The sequence below is a fragment of the Bos grunniens genome, chromosome 19 (genome assembly GCF_055505025.1).
Source record: "Bos grunniens cultivar Pamir isolate PY7600 chromosome 19, Bosgru_T2T1.0, whole genome shotgun sequence".
Lineage (NCBI taxonomy): Eukaryota > Metazoa > Chordata > Mammalia > Artiodactyla > Bovidae > Bos > Bos grunniens.
In genome coordinates this window covers 54,148,307-54,166,444 of record NC_141183.1, presented here as the reverse complement: position 1 = coordinate 54,166,444, position 18,138 = coordinate 54,148,307, and the positions used below count along the sequence as shown (strand labels likewise).

Below are 18,138 nucleotides of genomic sequence, written 5' to 3'. Positions count from 1 at the left end.
CTGCCTCAGACTTCCCCTTCCGGCGCGGCGGCCCCGCCCCGTCCCCCGCCTTTGATATGGTTTCTCCCGCCAGGAGGCGGGGCCGGCCGAGAGGCACCTGGGCCGGCGCGGGGGCGAGAGTGAGCAGCCATCGAGCGTGTGGGCGGGGCCCGAGGGGCGGGGCGGCACGGTTGGCGCCTGCGCGGGGGCACGCCGCGGGCCGGAAGGTCTGACCTGGACCGCTGGTCCCCTGGAGCGTCCCGGATGACAGCTGAGGTGTTTTTTTTGTCTTCCTGTCTTAAGAGTGGAGGGCCAGAGAGTCCACTGTCTCCCTCTGGATTATCTCAGCGGAGATGAGAAGTTCAGGGACCGCCCCCCTCCTTCCTAGCAGCGAGAGCGTGATTGGGTTTCCTAAAGGCCAGAGCGTGATTGGGTTTCCTACCTGCGAGTGATCGAGTTTCCTAACAGCAAGTGATCGGGTTTCCCTTTGCGTCCACAGGAATGCTGTTTTGTGAGCCGACTTCCAAAAAAAAAAATGCGTATTTATTTCTAAGAACTCTTTATGTAAGTTTCCTCGTTCCAACTGATAATTTACGCTTTGTGCAGCTTTTAGCGTTTAGATCCAGTTCCTCTACTTCAGATCGTGTTGTTTCCTATAGGATGCACAAATGCCTTGCTGTCTGGTTCAAAACTGGCACCAGACAACCCCCACCTCTACCAAACCTTTCCCGATGAAGCAGGAAGGGAAAACGCTTTTTGTGAGAAGAGGATAAGCCCCTGCAGGCTCTATGGAAATCTCCATACCCACGTAGCACCAGCTCCCTTGAGCTTCACGGTAGTCCCACGAGTAGGCAGAGGACGTTCATCTGTGTTTATCTAGACTGGAACTGTGGGGTATAGATGGTTTCAGGCCCCGCTGCTCTATCTTCCCAACCAGGCCTCCTGAATGGAAACGGAGCTTCTTCAAGGCCGGTCTGTGCCTGGGGCCCGTCCCGTGTTGTGTTCAGATGGGCGCTGGGACTGGGGTTAGGATGTTCTTTATCACTGCATACTCTCTACTTTGAAACACACTTCACCCTGTTTGTCCCAGGGGAGCTCTCCAACAACTCTGTGAAGTGGGCGCATTTCATGAGTGGAAAAGTGAGGCAACAGTGTTTTGCAGGGTCACAAAGAAAGTCCCTGAAGCATTATAGAGTGTGAAGTAAACATACAGTAATAGTACAAATGGCACACTGAACCACAAGGAGAATCCAGTCACACTTTCTCTCTCCCTGATCTCACTGAACAATGCTTTTAGGGGCTTACCAGCCAGTTCTTGTTGCCGAGACCACCATGCTACTCTGTCCTTTCATAAATCAGAGCCTAGCCTCTGGTATCAGGAATATTTTTGCCCACGTAGATGAAGTTGTTACCCCGAGTGACAGTCATGACAGAAGAAAACCATGAGACCAGATCAAGTTTATGGATAAATATATTAGCAAATAAATACATTTCTCATCATAGTGCCTGATTCAAGCGTCTTTCTGCCTGTTCAGATATAAATACCCACGTGGGTTGCCTAGGTGCTAGTTCCCCACTGACTCTGAGGGAAGAGGATCTCCAGGTGGGTGCTGTGCCCACTCTGTTCCCACATTCACATTCCAAATGGGATAACGCCTGAGGGGGGCAGCGGTGGTCCAGCTGCTCTAGGGCGAACGTCGCCCCGAGGAGGCCCCTCAGCTCTTGCCCACTTGGGACCAGCTGCCCCAGGCCAGACTTCCTTTTCTGACCCTACTCTGCCAGACTTCCTTCTCTGACCCTACTCCGCACTGTGTATCTGACCTGCGTGGCTTATACTGGGAAGCTGGGCCTCTGGGCCATCTAATCTCAAGGGCCCCAGACTGCTTCTCCCGTGTTCTCCCCCGTTCCCTCTCCCTGCTCTGAGAGGAAGCACCCAGAGGAAGATTCCTTGTTCAGCTGGAATTCAGCCTTTTCTACCTTCATCTCCTCCTCCCTCTTCCTAAATAAAGTCCTGCAGAAATCCTCATCTTCCATGTCCTTTGGGATTTTCAGCTAAGCGATCTCCAAGGAAGAGTGAGCCCCTTCCCACTGCCCCCACCACGCTCCCCCAGAGGGACTGGAGCTGCTGGAACAACAAGGGAGCCTGAAGATCAGAGGCTTCAACCCAGGTTCTTCAAGGTGCTGCACCACCTCAGGGACTGCACACCCTGGCTTCTCCTCTGACTGAATATAGAGAAGCTGACAAATGTGGACAAGGAGGGAAAACTCCTTGTGCACCAGGGCAGGCCCTGCCTGGTGAAGCTGCAAAGCCCATCATCTCTTTGCAAAGAATTAAAACGATAAGAACCAGGGTTGCCATTGATGCAGCAGCCTTACGAAGGGAAGCCAAAGCTGGTGTGCAAGACTGTCTTCAGGAAGGAGGTGAGCAGGGTTCATTCATTTGGCTGAACCCATTTGCTGGTATGAACATGAGGCCTGGGATGAAGGAGAAGTGCTCAGGCTGGGGAAGGAGCACCACCTTTATCACACCTGTCTACCCATGCCTAGCTTCCTGCTCTCAGAAAAGTGCAGCCTGCAAGGGAGCCCACCTACACCAGTGGGAGCTGGTTGCCTGGCTGGACACAGGTGGTTCTGCCGACAAGGTCTGGAGCTGGGAGCAGGAGAGGACACCTGCCACCCACCATCACCACCCTCTGCCACTGGCTCCAGGAATATGGCCCAGAAAAGGGGGGTTGTTTTCTGAAGTCCTTTCTTTTCTGAGGAGCAGGACTCTGTGCCAGGTAGGGCCCCGAGTCATCCGGCGAGCTCTCTTGGTTGGAGCCAGGACTGAACATCTCACACGGCCTGTTCACACAGCTCCTCCAGCTCCTCTTCTGTGCCTGCGTTTAGAGAGAGGGGAGAAGACAGGTCACTGAGGGTCAGGCCAGCCTCTTGCTTGTTCTACCTGTAAGAGAGAGGCAAGAGCAGGGAATGGGTCCAGAAGGGGTGATTAGATTGAAAACTGAGAGCGACTCCCATTGGGACACAGGGGAGAGAAAAACAAATCCAGAGTAAGATACATATATAGCAACCCGTGTGTTACCAACACTTACTATTCATTCATTCACCCAATGAATATTTATTAAGCACTAGTGGATCTGGCCTGCAACCTTGTGCCAAATAGAAGACAAAAAGACTAAGCAGGGCCCTGGCAACCTTGTAGGAGAGCTGTGCGTTTAGTAATTATGCCCGTGGGGCCAGACTGGGCTTATAAGAGATGAATCAAGGAAGGAGAGAGACCATGTCTTAAGTGGAGCGTCAGGAAGGGCTTCCTGAAAGTGGAGATACACGAGCTGGTCCTGCAGGAGTAGGGAAGAATTCCATCTATGGGAACAGGAAGGCAGCAGAATATTCTGGGCTGTAGAAACTGCAGGAAGTGTTTACCTAGTTTGGCTAAAGCTTGGAGCAGGGGAAGGAAAGGCGAAGAGTGGAAAATAAGGTTGGGAAGGCAGATGGGGGCTAGCTGGTACTAGAGCCTTGAAGGTCAAACCAGGTTGGATTTTTCTTTACCCTGAGCAAAACAGAACACTTGAAGATTTCTGGACAGTGTATTTGAGGAGGATGCTGGCCACAGAAGGGAGGGGAGGTGATCAGGGTCACTGTGCTGCATGGCTCGACAGGACAGGACACTGATGCTCTGTGGCTGTTCTCCATGGCCCTGTGAGAGGGAAGGAAGGACCCAGGAGGCTCCCACCTTGATCTTTAGGCTGCACCTAAGACATGGGCAGGGATCAGCAGTACTGGAAAAGAATATGGTAAAGCTGGCAGAGATACGGTTAACAGACCCTGGGGGTGGACTGGATCTCAAAGGCAGGGGAAAGAGAGGCACTGAAACCAGTTATGAGTTTAGGAGAGAGAGGAGCTGGTGGGTCTGGCAGTGGCAGCAGCGAAAGTATACACGTGACAGGATCCACATTGGCGCCATCAAACACAGGGTCAAAGTCTACGTCACGTGGCCCTATGGGGACAACCCTTTTCTATATGATAACGGTTTGCATGCCCATCTCTCCAGAGACCTGGGTCTCCTGGTTGACAAGTTCCATGTCCCGAGAGTCTGGGACCTAGCACATAGCATGCGTATAATGCAAAAAGAAAAATGGGAGGAAGAAATGAATGAATGGATGACAGCAGCTCCCAGGTCCTGCCTGTGGAATTCCTAGACCCTGAAATCTTACAGTTCAGGACTTTCGGGGCCCCTTTAGGGGCGGAGGCATCCTCCTAGCAATGGCAAAGAATACTGTCATCCACACAATAGGAAAAGATGGAGAAGAACTGGAGTTGGGGGACCGGGAAGAGGAAGGGGAGGATTTGAGCAAATAAACACCAAGTTAAAATTGAGGATCTACATTCTCACCACTGGCTGCAATACAGTAACAGGGATGCATGGAGTCCCCAAGAGAATAATGTTGGTCTTATCAACAAAGGTACACAGAAGGGAAGCCCTAGTTCCTTTAGTTCCTTTAACCCAGGGGAAAGGAAAAAATCACAGGGCTGCTGGAAACCACCTGTGATCTCTCTCCACTTTTCCCCTATCATTCACATAACTCTTCTCATATAGTCCAGAAATATGTGTGTGTGTGTGTGTGTGTGTGTTAGTCAGTCAGTCGTGTCTGACTCTTTGCAACCCCATGGACTGTAGTCCACCAGCCTCCTCTGTCTATGGAATTCTCCAGGCAAGAGTACTGGAGTGGGTTGCCCTTCCCGTCTCCAAGGGATCTTCTCAACCCAGGAATCGTATCCAGGTCTCCCACAATGCAGGCAGATTCTTTACCATCTGAGCCACCAGGGAAGCCCAGAAATATGGTTATCTCTAGTTATATCTCCTATAAGATCTCATATAGCCTGGAATTATGTTTTTCGGTAACTATCTGTCCATACTCTTCTTGGCTTCCTTTGTATTTACAACTAATATTGAGCTGTATGCATTGGTATAGCTGTACCAATTTTTAAAATATTGAAACACTTGTGTTTGGATTTCCCTTGTGGACTAGTGGTTTAGAACACGGGTTCGATCCCTGGTCTGGGAAGACCCCACATGCCAGGGGGCAGCGAAGTCGGTGCTCCACAATGAGAGCAGCCCGCACGGCAATGAAGAGCAGCCCCTGCTTGCAGCAAGTCGAGAGAGCCCACATGCAGCAACAGAGTCCCAGTACAGCCAAAATAGATAAATTATTAAAACAAACAAACAAAAAGAAACACTTGTGTTTGAGTTGCTGCCGCAAACCACTCCAAGTGTTTTCTGATGTCTCAGCCACACTCGGACCTCACCTAGACCTCCCTACAATCTGGCAACTGAAGGATTAACAGCTGGCAGAGCCAGACCATTCAAGCCAGCATCCCACCCTACGCCAGTATTTGTCCAGTATTTGAAATGTCACCCCGTGGGGCCCTTCTCAGCTTCCATCAGCCCCTTGGATAACTCCATATCCAGCTCCAGTCTCTTCTCCCCACCAGGCCCACTTCCTCTGAGAACTCACCAGGCTGGGCTGGTAGCACCTGGCAGTGTGGATAAGGGCATGGCCTGCCCTCCGGGTTGCCAGAACTCCATGCGGAAGGCCCCTCCCCAGATGGGTGTGGTCCGAGGGGCTGGCGTGGAGTCAGACACAACCACACTGGCTGGGAACTCGGGTATGTAGGGCCTGGGGCTTCTGGTAGCAGCCTCCTCTCCAGGCCTGGATGGCCGAAGAACAGTGGGTGGGCCTCTGGGGACCAAGGGTGTGCCAGGCTTGGGCCATAATGGGGGAAAATCTGGCAAGTTGGGTGGGTAGTCAAGTCCTGGGATCGAAAGGCTGGGGTGGGCTCCAGGGGTCCCCCTCGCCGTCTCCTCTGTGGGTGTCGGACAGAAAGGCTGGATTTCTGCAAGTGGAAGAGGCTGCTGGCTGTGGGGCTGGAGCTGGAGGCGTCGGGTGGCCCGGGGGCTGGCTCCGTGAGGGCCCGGGGCCGCTGCGGGGCGGGGGGCTGCCCTGAAAGGGCTGCTGGGCTGCACCTGGTCGCGTGCAGATCGGGCGAAGGCGGCTCCGGCTGGAGCTGTGTCCGAGGAACGGCAGGCCTGGATGGGGGGACTGCAGTTTCGGGATCAGCCTTCCTGCCGTGCCACCGGAAGCGTCTTCTGTAGTGGTGGTGCCGGTGGCGGTGGTAGTGGACGTGGCTGGAAACCTGCGTTTCCCCCACGGGCACCACTGAGTCCAGAGAACGGGGCCGGGAGGCCATGCTAGGCTGAGCCGCCTTCCCCGGGGGCTCCCCTTCGGGGCTGCAGTAGACCAGGGGGTCGAAGTCACTGCTCAGGGAGCTGCGGAAGGTGGAGCTGCTGCCGTGGATGCCCTGCAGGCTGACGTCCGTGCAGTTAACCACCGAGTCGCTCGAAGAGCCGTGGCAGGGCCCCGAACTGGAGTCGCTGGCTGGCCCATCCGCCAGGTAGCCGCTGCGTTCTGTGCGGTAGCTCTCTCCGGACCCGCTGCTGTCGTGGGGCCTGGTCCGGCGAGGGGGCGCGGGGCAGGTGGCAGGGTGCTGGGAGGTGCAGCGGAGGTGGCTCAGGCCCCAGCCCGGCGCGTATGGGCGTGGGGCCACCGCCAGGCGCTGGGGCTCGCCCGGAGCGCGGGGGTGTGTGGTTCTGGGTTGGCGGTGGTGCCGCGCGCCCACGCCTGGCTCCTGGGACGGGAGGAAGGGGCCGGGCCGGGTGGGCCGAGCCACGGCGCTCCGGGAAGGGCCCAACAGGTAGGCGGCGGGCAAGTGGTAGTGCGCGTGGCCGGGGTGCTGGCGAATGAGGTGTAGCCTCCGGCCCGGTTCCTGGTAAGCTCGAGAGGGTCCCAGGGACTGTGAAAGCGAATCTCCCTCTGGAAGAAAGAACCAAGAGCATAGGTGTTTGACTCCACCGGCCGAAGGAGGGTGCATTCAGGAAAATGGGGCTCTATTGCACATCTTCGGCCTGCAGTCGCCCACAAGCTCCGTCAGAGTCTGCAGCACCCAGGATGCTCCTAACCTGCCTGCACCCCGGGACGCCCTTGCCCCGTCCCATCAGCTGTCCCCTAGGGGGTTCCGCTGAGCACGGCTCCTCCCATCAACGGTCCTTTGGGGACTTTCACCCAGGTCCACCGGAGCCCACACTGCACTTTTGGGTGAATTATAAAAAGGCTCTCTTTCCTCCAGATACTTCTCTTTCATCTTTTAGACTATGGTCATAATATCCTGGTTTTGTTAGAATAGGATACTTTATTGCCAGAAAAGTGGAGTAGTAAATATACCCACCGGCCTGATTTAGAATCAACAAAGCTGTCATGAAAATACACAGAAAAGCTGTCTGCCCGGCTCAGGGGAGGTACCCTCAACCAGTGCACAACTTCTATTTTTAAAAATTTTATTAACTGCTGTTGTTGTTTTGGCTGCACTGGATCTTCATTGCAGTGCTTGGGTTTATGTTTCTTAGTTGCCCTGAAGCGTGTACGATCTTAGTTCCCTGACCAGGGATCAAACCCACATCCCCTGCATTACAAGGTAGATTTTTAACTACTGGACCACGACGGAAGTCCCAAGGGCACAGCTTAGAGAACGTCTGAGTCAGTCCTGCCTTCTGCTCCACTTCAAGGCAAAACATTTGCCCAGAAGGAAGCCCCTTCTCTACCCATCTGCCTGCACACAGGGGAGCCCTTGGCCCACCTCCTACCTACGATGTTGAACATGCAGAGGGGGCAAGTGCGATGCTGATGCAGCCAGGGGTCCACACAGGTACGATGGAACTCATGGAGGCAGGAAATGACCCGGAGCTCCTGGAGAAAACAAAGGGTCAGAGCCAAAGTTGACGGCAGCTACAGCAGTGGCTAGGAAGCAGGGCATCCCTGACTCCCTCAGCCCTCCCCTTTTAAAAATTCATTTGTTTAATTTGGGCTGCACTAGGTCTTCGTTCGGAGAAGGCAGTGGCACCCCACTCCAGTACTGTTGCCCGGAAAATCCCATGGATGGAGGAGCCTGGTGGGCTGCAGTCCATGGGGTCGCACAGAGTCGGACAGGACTGAAGCGACTTAGCAGCAGCAGCAGGTCTTCGTTGCTGCTTTCGGGCTTTCTCTAGTCATGGTGAGCAGGGGCTACTCCCCTGTTGCGGTACACTGGCTTCTCGCAGTGGCTTCTCTTGTTGCAGAGCACTGGCCCTTAGGGCACACACGCTTTAGAAGCTGTGGAGTGGGCTTAGTTGAACCCGTGGCATGTGGAATCTTCCCAGACTAGGGATTGAACCCATGTCCCCTGCATTGGCAGGAGGTTTCTTAACCACTGGACCACGAGAGAAGTTCTTGGCCTCTCCTTTATTGCCAACACCTGCTTTCAAAGACCTCCTAGCACAACAGAAAAAGTATGGGCTTTGGTATCAAGAGAATCTAGACTTTTGCCACTGCATATGACCTTGGGCAAGTTTCTGAACAGTTTTCTGCTGTAAAATGAGGCTAAAAAACTAATCCACCCCGACCCCTCACTGTCAAGAGGGTGACAGATGCCTCTAGAGCACTCACTGCAGAGCTTGGCATGTGGTACACACTCAACAAACAGAAGTTCTCTTTCCCTGGAAAACCAGGAAAATGACCAAACCTCAGGGTTGTCCATGCAGGATACACAGGACACAGATGCAGACCGGATGCCCACACTAGCCTCACCCACCTCCCTCTCCAGCCTGGCCTCACCTGGCCCTCGGAGAACTCCTCCAGGCAGATGGCGCACACCGGGGCGGAGCTGCAGCTGCTCCTGGAGTCTGGCCACTCCTTCCGGGCGCCCCGGCAGCCGGCCCGGTAACTCCTGGTGGCCAGCTGGCTGATGGCCCAGGCTGTTCGCTGCTGAAGGGGGTCCTGGGGAGAACGGTGGGCCAGAATGGGACCAGGGCTCCTCCCCCTGCACCCTGGCCTGTGCTCAGGTCCCTGTCACGCAGTTAGATCACACGACCACTGGACCACCCAGGGAGTTTGTACTCTCGGAGTCCTTCCACGGCCCTGTAAGCATTTCATCCCATTCCCCCATGCGTACTATTACCTTTCCTTCCCTTGATGACCCAGGAGAGGAACTTTTCTCCCAACTGCCCCGCCTTGACATGGCATCTTGAATATCTAATAGGCACGTCCAACTTCACAAGCCCCACACCCCTAATGCCATGAATCACCTCAACCACACACTTGTCCTTCCCCAGTCCTCCTCCCCTCAGTAAATGGCAATTGTTCTTTTAACCGCTCAGGCCAAAAATAACGGTGTCATTCTTAACTATTCTCAACTGATTCCTCCATGATCAATCCATTAGAAGACCTGTTGGCCCTGAGGTTCTATAGAAGTGATGGTTCCAGGAGTTAACTGTTTCTCCTAATAATATTTTGCCCATTTAGAACTTTACTGTTAGAGTGGAAGAAAATCCCTATGGAGGAAGATCCATTCATACCGTGGAGTAAGGATGCTTTGGGCATGGGTAATAGCTGGTGGTAAGACTGTGATGGTTTTGATCACTTGTTAAGGAATGCTAAGGGGGATCTGGATTGGCTGGAATGCTGCCATCTGATGGGCACTTGGGATCTTGTGTTTTTGAACACCAAGGGAGTAACTGTGGGTGTGGTGGACCCGTTTTATGGAAATCTATAGAAGGGAAGGCTGTGTTGTACAATGTTATGATCCATTAGGGTGGATGGAGTCTTCCTAATCCTGGCACCAAATACACTCAGTTAATCTTTTTATCAAATAGATTCATTAACTACAGTAAGAGTCTCCGATTCTTGAATGGGTTATCAGTTCAGTTCAGTTGCTCAGTCGTGTCCAACTCTTTGCGACCCCATGAATCGCAGCACGCCAGGCCTCCCTGTCCATCAACTCCCAGAGTTCACCCAAACTCATGTCCTTCGAGTTGGTGATGCCATCCAGCCATCTCATCCTCTATCGTCCCCTTCTCCTCCTGCCCCCAATCCTTCCCAGCATCAGGATCTTTTCCAATGAGTCAACTCTTTGCATGAGGTAGCCAAAGTATTGCTGTTTCAGCTTCAGCACCAGTCCTTCCAATGAACACCCAGGACTGATCTCCTTTAGGATGGACTGGTTGGATCTCCTTGCAGTCCAAGGGACTCTCAAGAGTCTTCTCCAACACCACAGTTCAAAAGCATCAATTCTTCGGCACTCAGCTTTCTTCACAGTCCAACTCTCACATCCATACATGACCACTGGAAAAACCATAGCCTTGACTAGATGGACCTTTATTGGCAAAGTAATGTCTCTGCTTTTGAATATGCTATCTAGGTTGGTCATAACTTTTCTTCCAAAGTTATAGGTTTTGCATTTTCCTTTTTAGTTTACTAAAGTAGTACTACTAACTCTCTTATTTCAAAGAAAGAAAGAAAAAGAAAACCTGTTGGCTTTGCCTTCAAAGTATAGGGAGAATCTAATTCTCATCACTTTGACTCCTCCCTGAGCCAAGCTACGATTACTGTCACCTGGAATCTGGTAATAGCCTCTGTGCTGGTTGCTCTGTCTCCAGCCTTGCTGCCCTGTAATCTGGTCTCACCTCAGTGGCATGAGTGATCGTGTTAAAAGTTAAGTCAGATCATGGCTCTAGTTCTGCTCAAAACCATCCCATGGTTCCCATTTCATCCAGAGTGGAAAAAAAAAAAAACTCATGACAACAGCCTAGACAGTCCAATACCACTGGGCCCCCATGAACTCTGTCCTCACCTCCTGCCCTGCCCTCTTACCCACTGTATTCCACCGCATGCCTTCGTGCTGATCCTCAGACATACCAGGTACACTTCTGTCTCAAGGGCTTGCAGTGTCCTGATTTCTCACCTCAATCACTTTCTCTCCAGGCATCTGCACGCATCACCCCCTCACCCACTGAGGGTCTTTCCTGTAAAGTCATCCTCTCAACGAGGCCTTCCTTGGCCTTGCTTTTAAAAACTAATGCTGCTCCCTTTGCATTCCTTCCCCTTTTTTATTTTTCTCCCTGGACTTACCACCATCTAAGGTATTCTATATTTTACTTATTTTGTTGTCTATTTCCACTAGAATGAAAGCTCCCTGAGGGGAGAGAGCTTTTGTCTTTTGCTCACTGCAGGAGCCCCAACACCTGGAACGTGCCTGACACATAACAGGAGCTCTCTATTTGTTGAATGTTTTGTTGAATGAATGAACAAATGAGGACACCTGTGCGGAGAGGCTGCTGGAAATTAACGAAGTCATTTGCAAGCAGGGAGTGGGGGAGGGGACAGAAGGGGGGTTGATGTAAACTGTTTCATGGGCACAAGGGCACCTTCTTTCCTTACTTTTTCCCTTCCTGCTCCCCACCCTCCCCCACACATGCGCTTGCCCACCTCCACCAGGAAGCCCACCCTGCTCACCGGCCTGCTGTGGCGAGGGCGGCACCGGATACGCAGCACCAAGGCCAGGATGACCACAAAGATGATGCCCACCACCGTCAGGAGGATCCATACATCGTAATCTGGCTGGGGGAGTGAGCAGAGAGAGAAAGGGTCACACCTGTAGAAGGAGAGAGGCCAACTCGGGAGAAACACAGGAGACACACAGAGAACAGGGGGGCCCCTTGAGGGGTAAGAGGGGGTAAGGTCACAGGTGGGGTTAGGTGGTCCCTTTCTGCCCACAGACACTCACTGGGGAGGGTCCTCCAGATGCCAATTGTGAGAGGTACGATCTCAAGGTCTGTGTGCTTGGGGAAAAGGGGACAGCAACCCCTCTGCAAGGTGGGAACTTCCCAGTGGGTGGAGAAATACCAGCCAGGCGTCAGGGGGCCCAGGGGTTCATTCTGGCTCTGCTACTGTGTTCCAAGAAACCAAGATGCTGAAAAACCACTTCAGAACTCAGCCGGCCCAATCTGTTCATCCTGAAGATGCAGCCCAGAGTGGGGAAGAAAGGGGATAGAGTTGGCCTGGGGGGCTTCTAAGGTCTCTTGCGCTCCAGGAGTCTGAGGGCTTTCGGAGACAGTCGCACAGGGAAAGGGGGTAGTGATTGCAGGTGCTGGGGCCAGGGCTGGAGACCTGGCCCGCTTACCCAGGTCGGGGGCTCCTTCAGCTCAATCCTCACGTGGGCCTTTCGGTTCTTGTACACAAACTCCATCAGCTTCTCGGCATCGTGACCCCAGATCAACACCACAGGCCACGTCAGCCCCAGAGGCTGCTGCAGCTGCAGGAGAGGAAGTGCCCACAAGGGCAGCTGTGTCCTGACTTCTGCTCCTGCAGCACCTCTCTCTTCCTCCCTCCAGCCCCCTCCTCAAGCACCCCTCATCCAGGGTACCTGCTCAGCAGCAGCGCGATCCTCCGTGATGTCAAAGAGGACGGCGCTGGCGCCCCGCTCCCCCGCCATCCGGGCCTGCAGAGACACACAGCAGAGGTCTGGCGAGGGTCAGACACAGCCCGTCCACACCCCAGCCTCACCCCCTCACACATCCACCCCTGCCTAAGGCGCACCCCACACCTCTGCACGCTCACACCTCTAACACATGCAAGGGGTCAGTGTGGTTAGGGTCTCCCTTCCCTGCCCTGAGCTCACCCAGGGCCATTGCCTTCAAGGATCACATTCAGTCCTTCCTTTTGTAAGGGAGCAAACCCTTAACAGGATTCAGTAGGTGCTAGGGGGTGGACTAGGCTCCAGGCCTGGGGACAAGTAAGATGGCCCTGCCATGGAGGTACCTCTAGTCTGCCTTCGCTAAGAAGGGTGAGAACCGAGAGCAGGGAGTGATCGCAGTCCCCCAACCCGGGGCGTTGGGGGTGACCGGTCCCCTGTTCAGAAAGGCGGAGAGCTCCTTCCGAACAGAACTGGGCTTTCCAGGGTCCAGCCTTGCCCGAGAAGAGGAGGGTGCAGGGCATCCCCTCGCCTCCGCAGGCCGATCCAGGAGCCCGGGGCGCTCCTCTCCCCCGGCGTCAAGGACAGTCCCGGGCTCAGCCCATCTCTGTCTCCCCGCCGCTGTCCAGTTGGCCAACTACCCCTCGGCTCCAGTTCAGGGCCTTACTGAGGCCCCCGGCCGGTGCTTTCTGCCCTTCACCCCTCCCTGAGGGGGGCGACAGAGCCTGGGCTGGGGAGGCACCCAAGGGGCTGTTCCCACAAGGACGCCACACGCGCGCTCGCCAAGCTCCCAGAGTCGAGCCAAGCGGGCGAGCAGACGGCAGAGCCAGAGAGAGAACCAGAAGCCAGAGAGAGAACCAGAAGCGGGAGTCGAGGGGCTCTGGGGGTGCAGGAAGACGCGAGAGCTGAGAGCTGAGGCTGCGGTGGGGGCGCGCGGGCAGAGGACCGGCAGACAGAGCGCTCCGCGGCCTCCCTCGGGCGCACACGCCCTCCAGGCCGCAGGCCTGGGGCCTCAGGGGCCCGGGCCTGCTGAGGGCCTGGGGCTGGGGCCTTGGGGCCGGAGCCTTCCTGCAGGCGCTGAAGGAGTTAACCGCTCCACACATGGTGGAGGCAGGAAGAGGAGCCCGCGCCGGGCTTACTCACTCGCTCACACCCCCAGCGCTTTGATCTCGGCTTCCCTTCCCGGGAGAGCCTGTCGGGGCAGGTCTCCGAACAGGTCTCCCGCAGGGCCGGCCGGGGGCACGGCTGCTGCTCCCTGCTCCCCACTCCCCGGGCAGCCGTAGGGGCCCCTCAGAACAGGCAGGGACGCCCCGGGAGGCTGGTGGAGACACTCAAGCGGGGCTTTTTCGGTCTGGAGGACAACTTCCCCCTTCCCTTCCTCCTTCCCTGCGGAGCTGGGCCGGGCCCTCCACCAGCGCCCAGGCCCAGGCTCGCCAGGCTGTCCCTGTGCGAACTGCTGAAGAGGCGGAGAGCTCACAGCTTTCATCCTCCTCTAGCCTGCTTTTGCGCTGGAAGTCTCCCCTAGGAGACCCCCTAGGCCATCTAGGTGACCCCAGGGAAAAAAATAAAAGTGGTCCAGGGACTTCCCTTGTGGTCCAGTGGTTAAGACTCTGCTCTTTTAATGCAAGGGGCGTGGATTCCATCCCTGGTTAAGGGACTAAGATCCCACGTGCTGTGAAGGTGGCCAACCAAATTAAAAAAGTTGTCCAATCTTCAGAGGCCTCCAAACCACAGCATGGGAGCTACCCCAGGGGAATAGGAGAAGGACTCCTGCTAATCTCCTAGTCCATAAACTGGCCAAGAGGTGGGGTGGGGGTCACCCCAGCAGTCACAGAACTGAGACTCCTGGATCCTCAGTGCCACCAAGGCCTTCTGCTTCTCATCCCCAGGGTGAGACCTTGAACCCAGCCCAGCCGGGAAGAGCAGGAGGGAAGGGCACAGACTTCTTCCTCTAGAGATGTTCTGACTTCCCCACCCCTCTCTCTTTGAAGGGTTGGGGTAGGAACAGTGGAAAGTAATTACCCTGATGTTCAAACACCCCAGCCGAATACAGCCCATAATTACAAAGTTGTAAAAGTGATCAAAGAGAGAGGGTTGGCCAACAGGGAAAACAAACAGGACTTTCAGGCAGTGGGTGTCCATGTCCAGAATTCTAGGAATCAAAAAGCAACATATAGGGCCAGATGGCTGTCCCCTCGGGGGACTACCCATGCTGCCCTGCTGCACCCGAGCAAGAGGGAGGGAGGAAGAGAAGCACTTCTTCAGAGACGAGAACCTGGAAGAGAGAGGATGGGCAGGCCCTCAAGATAGATAAGCTTTAGAAAGACATCCCAGAGGCCTCTCTGGGAGCTGCAGAGGCAGCCGGCCTTCTAAGAGCAGTAAGCAGGCTGCCCACTGCCTAGAGCAGGGAGGCCAGTGTGTCCCAGGACTCGGGCACGTCTACGCTCTGCACTGCCCCGCACCTTAGATCTTCCTCTCCAGACACATCACTGTGGATCTCCCCCTCATCACTGACTGAGCACCCACTGTGCCCAGGACACCAAGCCGGGGAAGGCCAAGCCCTCCAGAACAACTCATAATCTAGCTGTGGAGACAAGGCATATATGTAAAATTATAATGCTGATAACATTCTAGAGTACAAATAAATGAAACAGACCAGTCATTTCCAAACCTTTTTTCACTGCAGAAAGCCCTTTGCTCCATCTTCCCCACCACCACACACACACACACACACACACACACTCACACGCACGCATGCACGCACACATTGACAAATCTTCAACACAAAAGAGATAAAAGTGAGTTGAGGTTGAGGGTGGGACTGGGGGTAAGAAGGACCCTTGGCTTCCCCGCTCCCACCCCAGCCCTGGACAAGGCCCTTTCATGAAGTCTGGTGTGAAAGCATGGCCAGAGACCCTGGGAGCATGCCTGGAGGTGAGGGCTTCTGCTCTCAGTGGCCTAGCTGGGCTGAGTCAGCCAGGACAGATTCAGTAGAAGAGGTGGGCTTCATCTCGGCTTGAAAGTGAGAGTAGGAGGAAGTAGAAGGGATAACACCTTTATTGAGATCCACTCTGCCCAGACTGAATCTGCTATCAGTTATTAGCTGTGAAACTTTGGGCAAGTCATTTAACTGCTCTGTGCCATAGTTTTCCAATAATTGAACCTACTTCATAGGGTTGTTTTGAGGGCTATATAATTTAATCCATGTAAAGCCTTATAATAAGTGCCTGGCACAGAGTAAGTGTTCCGTAAGTGTTATTATCGTATTAGCTATTATCATGTGCTTTGCGTGCGTGATTTCATTTGCTCATCACAACAACTCTATAAGACAGTCACCAGCCCCACTTCTAAATTGACGAAACTGAGGCTCAGAGAGACTGAACAACTTGTCCAGGGTCACACAGCTGATAAGCAGTGGAAGCAGAATTCCCACCGAGGATTTCAGCCTTCTGAGTACCTGGTTACCAGGGGGTGGTCTCTATCGTAAAAGAAGCGGGGCTTATATCCATCTTTTTGTCTCTAGAGCCAGCTCCTTCCACCAGGCCAAAAGCCACTGTTCCGGTCCAGGCACAGGGTGGTAAGGGCCTGGGGAATCACAAGGGTGCTAACAGAGAAACAGAGACGGGGACTTCCCCGGTGGTCCAGTAGTGAAGACCCCACACTTCCAGCGCAGGGGGCTCCAAATTGATCCCTGGCTGGGGAACTAAGATCACACATGCCGTGAGGCATGGCCAAAAAAATACTAAATAAGAAGAAACCAATCTTGGTGACTGGGCAGGAGGAGGAAGGTGGTGGTGCTGACAAGAATGAAAGTCCAGAAGAACTACAGTGAGGGTTTCAGAGACAGAGCGAGGACAGTGAGAGAGAAAGACCAACCTTGATAACCAGCACAGGAGAAAGACGCCGATGACCAGGGCCACAGTGACCGCTGCAATCATTTGTTGGGTGATCGCTGTGTGCTAGGCACAGGGCAAGAGCTTCCATCTGCACTGTCTCTTCCACCCCTCCTAACTACTACATGACGTCAGCCCCATCATTATTCCCCTTTTACAGACGGGGAAACGGAGGCTCCAAGAGCTGAAATGTTCAAGTCACACTGAGGGCAGTGGAGACACCGGGCTCCAGGCACAGAGCTGCCTGGCTCCCGAGCCCCAGTTCTCGGGATCGTGACGGCACCCCCGACACTAACTGATACACCAACGCAGAGCTGATGGAGGTCAGTGGTTTTCAAATTTCCTCACCAAAGAGCCACCTTTCCCCTATTCCTCCCATGACCCTAGTTTTAAATATGTTTAACCAAGCTACGGAGAAGGCGATGGCACCCCACTCCAGTACTCTTGCCTGGAAAATCCCATGGACGGAGGAGCCTGGTGGGCCGCAGTCCATGGGGTCGCTAAGAGTCGGACGACTAAGTGACTTCACTTTCACTTTTCACTTTCATGCATTGGAGAAGGAAATGGCAACCCACTCCAGTGTTCTTGCCTGGAGAATCCCAGGGACGGCGGAGCCTGGTGGGCTGCCGTCTATGGGGTCGCACACTGCATTTCTTAGGCACAATTCATTTTCCTATGAGAAAACTTGTATTAACATATGGAACTGATAGAATTCCAACCAAAAGCAAAAAAAAAAAAAAACCACACTGAAGAGTTCAGTTAAGCCTGTGTGATGTTTAAAATATTGGGAGGTCAAGGTGCTTCTCCTGAGCTGTTGGTTTTGCATTTGATTTAGCTTAGGCACTACTTGGCACTTGACAGACACTATTTTCAACCTCACCTTGGTCACCGGGGTAGAAAATCAAAGTCCCATTTTATGGGAGTGGAAACAAAGGCCCAACCAGGTTACTTAAGTACTTCAGAGAGCACTAACCGATGTCCCTCATGACCCAGCGTCTCTGCACATGGCTCATGTCTCCTACAGAAACTTAGTCCTCTAAGGGCGACAGGAAGCCCCCTGTCCTACGTGGGCGCATCCTGACGGATTGCTGAGTGTCCACGTGCATGTGAAGTCACTCTCTGCTTCAAAGGGACAGCAGGGCGTCTCAGAACCCGTCCTCCCCATCCGTCCATCCCCCGACCCCCTGCTCACATTCCCCTACCTGACAGCAGGCAGTCATTTACCAAATGAACAATGAGTGATATTTGGCATACTTTGTCAAGTGATGGAAATGAAATAGCCAGAAGCAGGGCAGCTTCAGCCTAACAAAATGCTGCTGCCAGCAAGGCCCCGCACCATCCTGCAGACACACCACACTCTCCAGTGCCTCTGGTGGGCCCTGACCCCCATCTCCCCCTCCCTGGGAGCCCCTTCGGCATCAGCATAACCAGAGAATATCTTCACCCATCCGTGGGCACCACACTCTGCCCACTGATTCCCCTGGGGAATCAGCAAAGAACCCAGGCTCTTCCCTTGAGACTCCTGGCCCAGGAAACAGCCCTCAGGAGGACCACGAACCCCCCTGGGAGGGCCTGGGCTTGAGCACAAGGAGAAGGCCCACAGGGTGGGGCTGTCACCCTCCTCTCTCACCTCCACTCTGGGAGTAGGACCCCCGCCCCAAAGTCTGCCTGACCGAGCCGCCCACAACCTAGCTACACTCTGGCTTGTGTCAGCATGAGAATCGTGCCACAGAGCTTCCGTTTTCCCATCCAGAACAGGAGGCAATAATCCCTGTGCCAGGGATTAAAAACTCGGGGCTGAGAACTGGATGAGGCTCGGTTCAAATCTCAGCTCCGCCCCTTGCTCACTACGTCCTCTGGCAAGTTACTCAAGTTTTCTGACCCTCACTTGTCTTCTACGTCAAATAGAGGATAACAATGTCTAGTT

General features: G+C 54.1%; 1 protein-coding gene across 10 annotated transcripts in view; it reads right to left on the bottom strand.

The window, feature by feature from the left end:
* Positions 1–1,432: 1,432 nt before the first annotated feature.
* RNF43 (ring finger protein 43) overlaps positions 1,433–18,138 on the bottom strand; it is a 67,196-nt gene continuing 50,490 nt past the window's right edge. For 3 of the 10 annotated variants that reach the window (XM_086360720.1, XM_086360710.1, XM_086360711.1), the window contains 7 exons: positions 12,271–12,345; positions 12,028–12,159; positions 11,361–11,465; positions 8,685–8,846; positions 7,679–7,781; positions 5,496–6,851; positions 1,433–2,858 (listed from right to left, as the gene is read on the bottom strand). In XM_086360720.1, coding sequence (XP_086216846.1) covers positions 2,815–2,858; positions 5,496–6,851; positions 7,679–7,781; positions 8,685–8,846; positions 11,361–11,465; positions 12,028–12,159; positions 12,271–12,345 — 1,977 coding nt within the window. In that variant the 3' untranslated portion in view covers positions 1,433–2,814. The other 7 variants (XM_086360714.1, XM_086360719.1, XM_086360712.1 and 4 more) reach the window with 7 other exon arrangements.